Here is a 7817-nt window from a genome sequence, read left to right as displayed (position 1 = left end):
GGAGGGAGGGAGGGAGGGAGGGAAGGAAGAAGGGAGGGAAGGAGGGAGAAATGGAAGGTAGGACTCAACCCCTGCACTCTTCCAGCCCAAGCCAGAGGACAGGCAATCAGAAAAACCTGCAGTCTCCAGATATATGACCTTCATAAAGTTTTTCCAGGACAAAATTTCTCCATCTGTAGAGTGAGGGCTTCAGCTGACTTGATTTTTGTTCTGAAAGGTTCTTGGCTTCTTCGTTATGGTCTGGTATTTAAAAAGGTATTATCTTAAAAAGAAAAAAAAGAACTTTTATTTTAGGTTTAGGGGTGTATGTGTAGGTTTGTTATACAGGTAAACTCGTGTCATGGGGGTTTGTTGTACAGATCAATCGTACTCTCCATTAGTTATGTTTTCGGATCCTCTTTCTCCTTCCACTCTCAGCCCTTGCATAGGCCTCAGTGTCTGTTGCTCCACTCTTTGTGTTCATGTTTTCTCATTATTTGGCTCCCACTTATAAGTGAGAATATGCAATATATGGATTTCTATTCCTGCATTAGTTTGCTAAGGATAATGACCTCCAGCTCTATCCATGTTCCTACAGAGGACACAATCTTGTTCTTTTTTAAGGTAGCACAGTATTCCATGGTATATATGTACCACATTTTCTTTATCCAGTCTACCATGGATTGGCATTGAGGTTGATTCCATGTCTTTGCTATTGTGAATAGTGCGACAATGAATGTATGCATGCATGTGTCTTTATGATAGAATGATTTATATTCCTCTGTGTATCTACCCAGCAATGGAATTGCTGATTTGAGTGATAGTTCTGTTTTTAGCTCTTTGAGGAATCACCACACTGTCATCAATGTGGATATTCAGTTATCCACAATAGTTGAACTAATACACACACCCACCAACAGTCTGTAAGTGTTCCCTTCTCTCTGCAAGCTCACCAACATATGTTTTTGACTTTTTCATAATAGTCATGCTTACTGGTGTGAGATGTTATCTTATTGTAGTTTTGATTTGCATTTCTCTAATGAGTAGTGATGTTGAGCTTTTCTTCATACACTTGTTGATTGAATGTATGTCTTCATTTGAAAAGTATCTGTTCATGTCCTTTGACCACTTTGTAATGGGATGGTTTGCTTTTTTCTTGTAAATTTGTTTAAGGGCTTTATAGATCCTGGGTATTAGACCTTTGTCAGGTATATAGTTGGCATACAAAAAATAAGTATTTTCTCTTCCACTTCTAAATTTGTCTGCAGGCAATAAGAATTTGCCTAAGCATTGTTCTAGCCAACAAAGTACAAATTCTTTGCCATTGCCCAAAATTAACTACAATGTGGAAAATAGTGCTTTGAGAAAGACACACAGGATGGGTACCTTATGAAATAAAAGTTAAGATTTACACTTGAATTAAGATACTTTTCTGAATACTATATATATATATAATATGTATAATATTATATATATATATATAAATTTAATTAAGAATAGCCACCCTAATATGTTTTCTACTCATAGACCAGTGCTTCTAAAACTTTAATGTTCGTACAGATCAACTGTAGGTCTCCTTAGAATTAAATGTCTGAGTTAAAACCTAAAAATCTGAATTTATATGAATGAATCAAGTGATGCTGAAACTACTGGTACATAGATCACACTCTGATGGGAACAGCTCTAGAACCAATTGAAAAATTGATAAGATCTATAAACCTAACTTTCTATGAAACACACACACTAACATACATATACACACACACACACACACACACACACACACTCTCTCTCTCACAACTTACTATTTCAATGTTTTATAGAAAACCCCCCAAAACCCCATTCGTGGATACCAGTTAAGAACTTCTAACCAGAAGAAAGGGATTCAAAGGAATAGTTCCAAGTTATCCAACACTACATAAACTTGTGATGTATATTGCTACAGCAAAAATAAATAGTCAGTGAATCAGATGTAAAAAGGGAAGAATGCAGGATAGGGGGCTGCTGCTCTACTTTCATGGCAAGGATGATCATGAAAAACATATGTCCCTCCAAATTTGGAATTATTTTGACTAAAATGGTCATCTTTAGCCAGATTTTACCCTTACCAAATTGTAACTCTGAGCATCAAAGATCTCTTCTCAGGAAAGGGATGCATGTCAACTATCCTCATTAGTGAATATGTGACACATCAGGGCCAGTTTTCCTATTTAAACAATTGTTTGCAGCATGCCACTTTTTTCATGGGCTCCCTTTCTATCTCTGGTTCTTGCCTATCGAATTTTATAGTGAAAATATTAATAGAATCTGTGTACAAATCTGGGGTATACTATAAAAAGAGTAACTCCTGTTTCTTTCACAGTGTGCTCCTGTTTAGACATTCTCAGTCCCATACATATTTATATAATAGCTGTAAATGTACAAGTTATTTACTTTGATTTTTTTTATCCAGTAGAAGAAACTGAAGACGTGTCTTCAACAAAGAAGCAGAAAAGTAAGTTTGTAATGAGATTAAAAGTAATAAATCATTCTATATTAAAGATGCTACATCTATGTAAAAATGTTAAACTCTTTTAAGACCAGTATTCGAAGAAGAAAATTTTTAGCATAGACATGAAGAATAACATTAAAGTAGGTCACTTATATTTTAAAGAGAAGTGTATCACTTTTGTGTTAGGCAAGAGGCACATAGTTGGAAGAGTTACAAGTAATGATTGAAGTGGCATTTATCGCAAATCCTTCTGCATATTTTTGATCCTTAGTACTATGGCTGAATCTATGCTTAAATGTGTGTTACCGTCTGCTTTATAATAGGACAGCTGAAGTAATATGCCACATTTTTTTATATCAGGTAGAAAAAAATGAAGAAATAGGTTTTAGCAATTCGATTGCTTGGAAACTCATTTCTAAGATTCAAGATTCTTTTTGATTTTTCTAGATATACGGTAGATTCTAAATATTCAATCTTTGGGATCATTTATTTTGGAATCCAATCAATATTCATATGCAGTTACAAAATTCAATGCCCAAGTTTCTCATTATTTTGGTTCTTCCAAATTAGACATTTTTGTTCATATGGTAAAGCAATAAATTTTGAATCTACATATGCATTAACGTCATTGCAGAACAGCGTAAAGGAAGCAATTTTGAAATAGGTATAACTGAAGTTTCTTTCACAGAATGCTTTTAAAGTAAAGAGCTAGATATTTGTCTGAAGAAATGATGTTTCTTGATTCTCCAGTGTTTCTTGGATGTATTTGTGCAGGAAATTACTAAAATGCCCTTAAAATAGCAAATGCCTCCTGCTCGGTACTAATAGGTGATTCATTAGACAGATACTGAATGCCTACTGTGTTCCAAGTACTTCTTTGGATGCTGGAACTAGTGCAGTAGATAAGACACTTATTATAATCCTTCATATAATAAGGTTGTGAGAAATATAGGGAAATAAGAAGAGTCTTATGAAACTTTTGAGTAATATTACAAAATCCATAAGAAAAAGAATTATAGGTCAATCTGGACATATTTTCACTTTATACGGCAACACTTTCCCAATTATTAACCTACTGGTAATAATTTGTGGCTGTGTCACATAAACATTTGAAATCTCATATTTATAAATAACTATTAAAATATAATTCAATGAGACAGGTGAATTGTGTCAATGCCAGTTTCCTGGTTGGAATATTGTTCTATGGTTTTACAATATGTTACCACTGAGGGAAACTAGGTGAAGACATGTGGGATCTTTCTGTATTAATTCTTACAATTACATGTGAATCTACAATTATTTTGAAGTAAAAATTTTAATTAAAAACAAAACACAAATACTTTTAGTAAAATGGTGTCAAATATTCTAACTTCATTTGGGGGATCTATTGCATCAAAATGATATTTGCTATCTTCAACTTACAATAAGGCAGTTCTATAGCCTGATACTCATGAACCTTTAATGTAAGCTCTGATATTTGCAGTCATAATAATATTTTATCAGCTTATTCAACATCAACTAAATAAATGTGTCAGAACAGTGTCCACTTCTGATAAGCAGCTGGAAGGCAGCCTGTCATCGATGGACCCTTCTACTTTTAGCACTGGGTTGCCATTCCTCCTCGTGCAGGGCCGGCTTTACTACTGTCCCTCTTGTAGCCTGCCTAACTCCCAAACCCCCATAACCTCCACAAACTTGAAGAGAGGGGAGTTGTATTATTGCTTCAGTTTGAAGATAGAAGAAAAGAGAAATCATTCCAGATGAGATGCATTAGAAAAGAGAACTAAATTCAAGATTCTTCAAACTATTTTCATCCCTGAAAACTCAGTGACCCATGGAAATGGAATCGGAATACTGCCTGGTTGCATCTCCAGCTTCCTTTTTCCTATCCTTTGCTTTATTCCACTTCATAAACCCCTAGTCTCGTATAGATTGGGCCATCTTATCTCCCGCACACCACTAGCTTTAATTATCATTTTTCTTTCCTGGCCTTCTGCAAAAATCTATAGTTGGGTGACAGAATGCCAACGGATAGGATAGAAAACACTGGAAGTCTGGCACCCAAGATTGTGAGGAGATGCTAAACTTGCCATCTTTTACCAAAGCTACCTGAGAGTACCGGCTTACTGAGTCCAGAATCCTTACTTGCACCACATTCCCTTAACTTTCCTGTTTTGCTTTCTGCTCACAGCTGCTACCTGGCTGCTACCTTGGTTGCTTAAAGAGCAATCAAACCACCTTAGGAAAGCTCTTGCCTCTAAAGTAAGGGCAAACAAAACTTCTAGATGTTGGCAACCACCTCTCTGTGACATTATAAAACATGCACACACACACACACACACACACACACACACACACAGTCTGTTGCTTTGCATATTGATAAGCTCATGTTTTGAAACCTGTGACTATGTCTCTGTGATTGCTATGTATATCAACAGATGTCTATATGATCAGAACTTTGACTTTCTCTGCCAGGCCATTTTTATTATCACTTATTAAAGGCTTATTGTGTACCAGGAGGAATTTTAAGAGCACATGTAACTCGTTTAACTGTCATAATATTTCTGTGAGGTTTTCGTTGTTTTGCTTTTATACATGAAGACTCCAAGACACAACGAGGTTTAGTAACTTGCCAACAGCTACAGAGGCTGATGGCAGAATCTGTGACCTTATCTGCCGCACTGTACTGCCTCACTGTGCTTTTTCACTCATGTTCTGCATGTTTTAACAAATTGTCATATTCTGTTCCTCAGGTCCCATCAGTTTCTTCCAGTGTGTCTACTTGGATGGGTACAATGGCTATGGATTTCAGTTTCCTTTCACTCCTGCACCCCGCCCTGGAGAGAGCTCTGGCCAAGCAAATTCTCCGGGACAGAAGCAACAAGGACAGTAAACACACAGTATGACCCTTACAAGTGCTTTAAGATTTTTAAAATGAGATATTTTGTCCACAATGGTTCAGGCAATTAAGATTATGCAACCCAGAGAATTTCTGTGAAAACATATTGCTCTTTGGCCTGGTGTGGACAGAAAAGGTGGCCAAATGGATTGAGTGATGAGCAGACATGTTTAAGGGTCTAAGTCTCAAGAATCTGTTATGTGTGTTTGCTGTGGTGCTTGTATTTATCTTATTTCCAATCACTATAAGGTTGTACACAAGCTAATTCAAAGTTTACTTAATAATGGTGTCTTTAAAATAATTGACACAATTACAAAATGGAATTCCTGGCTTCAGTTAGCTATTATTTTTTTAATGACAACACAGACTGTGCTCTAAGTTTAAAAGATGGGAAAGCTTATATAAAAGTGACTTTTTTGCATCATATGGGTATCTAAACTTAATTTACCCAATAAGTTGATGCTTAATGATTTTATTTTATTTATGTCTATTTCTATTTTAGTTGTGGCTTTGCTCTAAGAATGGGTAGCAGTTGTACTACAGACTGCTATTAATTTCTTGTGATACTCTTTTAGAGCTCAAAATATCTCTGAGCTTTAGACATGGTAAGATGGAGAATAAATGCTTGATAAATCTTTAAGATATGTCTTGAATGATAATTAGGACATTCAATCCAGTGGAAATACACCATTCAGTTAGGCAGGTCTGGTGAATCATTTGTTTAAAATATTAGCAAATGAGATGTAGAATTCTGAAATTTCTCCAGACTGTGTCCTAATAAAAATGTCACCTGGGTGAAATTTTAGATCAATCACTAAATTTGGGTGACAGATGTAAAGATATTTTCATTTCACTTTAATATATTCTTTCTGTGAAATAAAATGTTTTCTTTCTCATAATGGCAAAATGTGAATGCCATTAAGGTTTAAGGAATTCATTTTAGCCTTAAATGTTTTCATGAGATGTCTTACTTGTATTTTAGGTAACTGGTCATCAGTGCCAATGACATGGATAACAATTTTTAATCTACACGACAGTGCTTCACTGGGAATGACTGTTACGTTTTTGTCATATTCCTAGTAATATAAACACTCGTGTTCTTTACCACATTGTTTTTATCAACTCTAAAAGTCATGTCTCTGTGACTTTTATCATGTTTACAGTTGTGGCTGAACTTATGACAAATTAACTCAGGAAATAAATTGAGTTATCCTTTCTAGCGTTGTAATTATCATCAGCAAGGCCTGAGAAAGACAGAGCCAATACTAGCCGAATGATTTATTTTCAAGGATTGCCACTAACTATGGTTCTTTAGGACCAAGATATAAAACGGTTTCACTAAAAATCATTAGGCTAGGTATCAGTAATATGTTCATTACTAATAATGGATATTTGGCCTCCGCCAGAAGCTGGTGGACCTCATTCACACCACGAAAGCCAGTGTTACATGAACCAGATCAATGACTCTATGGGGAATGTGGGACATCCTGGAAGTGCATAATTTCAGGAAAGACCAGGCAGTACCATCTTGCAAAGCCCCTTCAGGTGACAATCTAAACTTGTGGGTAGGAGAGTGGATAAAGTTGATTGCTCAACTGCTCCTCCAGCCTGCTCAATTTACTGAGTAAAGAAATAGCAAATGCGATAGATGTTTTAGATTTCATAGAGCAGAATGGTTTGCCCATTCTTTCATTCAATGACTGTTTATTGAATAGTTACTCTTTTAGGGCACTGTGTTAGGTGCTGGATTGTATAAGAAAAATATAATAAATTATATTCCCAGTGCTATTCTGACATAGTGAGTGACCTGAAAAATTTACTAAACATACTATGTGTGTTTCTCCATGAGTAAAATAGGGATATAGCAACAGTCTAATATCTCATAGAAATACCATGGAGACAAATGAAATATTTTAATATAAATATGATATTAAAGTAAATTTCTGAAGTAATGCTTTTGGATATGGCACTAATTTTTCCTCTGACTGTTTTACTGTTTCCTTCACTCTCAATATAAAAACTATTTGATGAGATAAAACATGACATATTTTATTGTAATTAGAATTTAGACAAATCAGCTATAATGTAAACGATGTTAATACTAATTACGTTTTATCTGATTAAAGTTACAATGATCATAGCACTTTTAAAATATTATCTAAACTGTCATTTGTTTGTATGTTACCATCAAATAAAATAGTTATAAATCTTTCAAGTTTGATGCCTTGCATTTTAAAAGGAAAAGATAAAAGGTTGATTAAGAATCTTTGTCTTTAATGGTTCATTCATAATTCAAGTCATACTGGTCAGGAATATGTAAGTATTTCATAATTGTTTTAGTTATTTTGCACAATTGGTATACACTACTCCCATTACATCCCTGCTTTTACCCACTCTTCATCCCCTCTTAATAAAGATCTGAAAATAAGAATTGATTTTTCCCAAGGT

At 35.0% G+C, this 7817-nt stretch overlaps 1 protein-coding gene across 1 annotated transcript in view; it reads left to right on the top strand.

Annotated features, from left to right (window-relative positions):
- TRDN (triadin) overlaps positions 1–7580 on the top strand; it is a 419992-nt gene extending 412412 nt beyond the window's left edge. Inside the window, exons 40-41 of the mRNA XM_011992160.1 lie at positions 2435–2473; positions 5224–7580. Coding sequence (XP_011847550.1) covers positions 2435–2473; positions 5224–5363 — 179 coding nt within the window. The 3' untranslated portion in view covers positions 5364–7580. The remainder of the gene's footprint in view (positions 1–2434; positions 2474–5223) is intronic.
- Positions 7581–7817: the final 237 nt, after the last annotated feature.

Source organism: Mandrillus leucophaeus, unplaced genomic scaffold (genome assembly GCF_000951045.1).
Source record: "Mandrillus leucophaeus isolate KB7577 unplaced genomic scaffold, Mleu.le_1.0 Scaffold405, whole genome shotgun sequence".
Taxonomy (NCBI): Eukaryota; Metazoa; Chordata; class Mammalia; order Primates; family Cercopithecidae; genus Mandrillus; species Mandrillus leucophaeus.
Note: the sequence above shows the minus strand (reverse complement) of the source record. Positions and strands in the feature narration are given on the sequence as shown.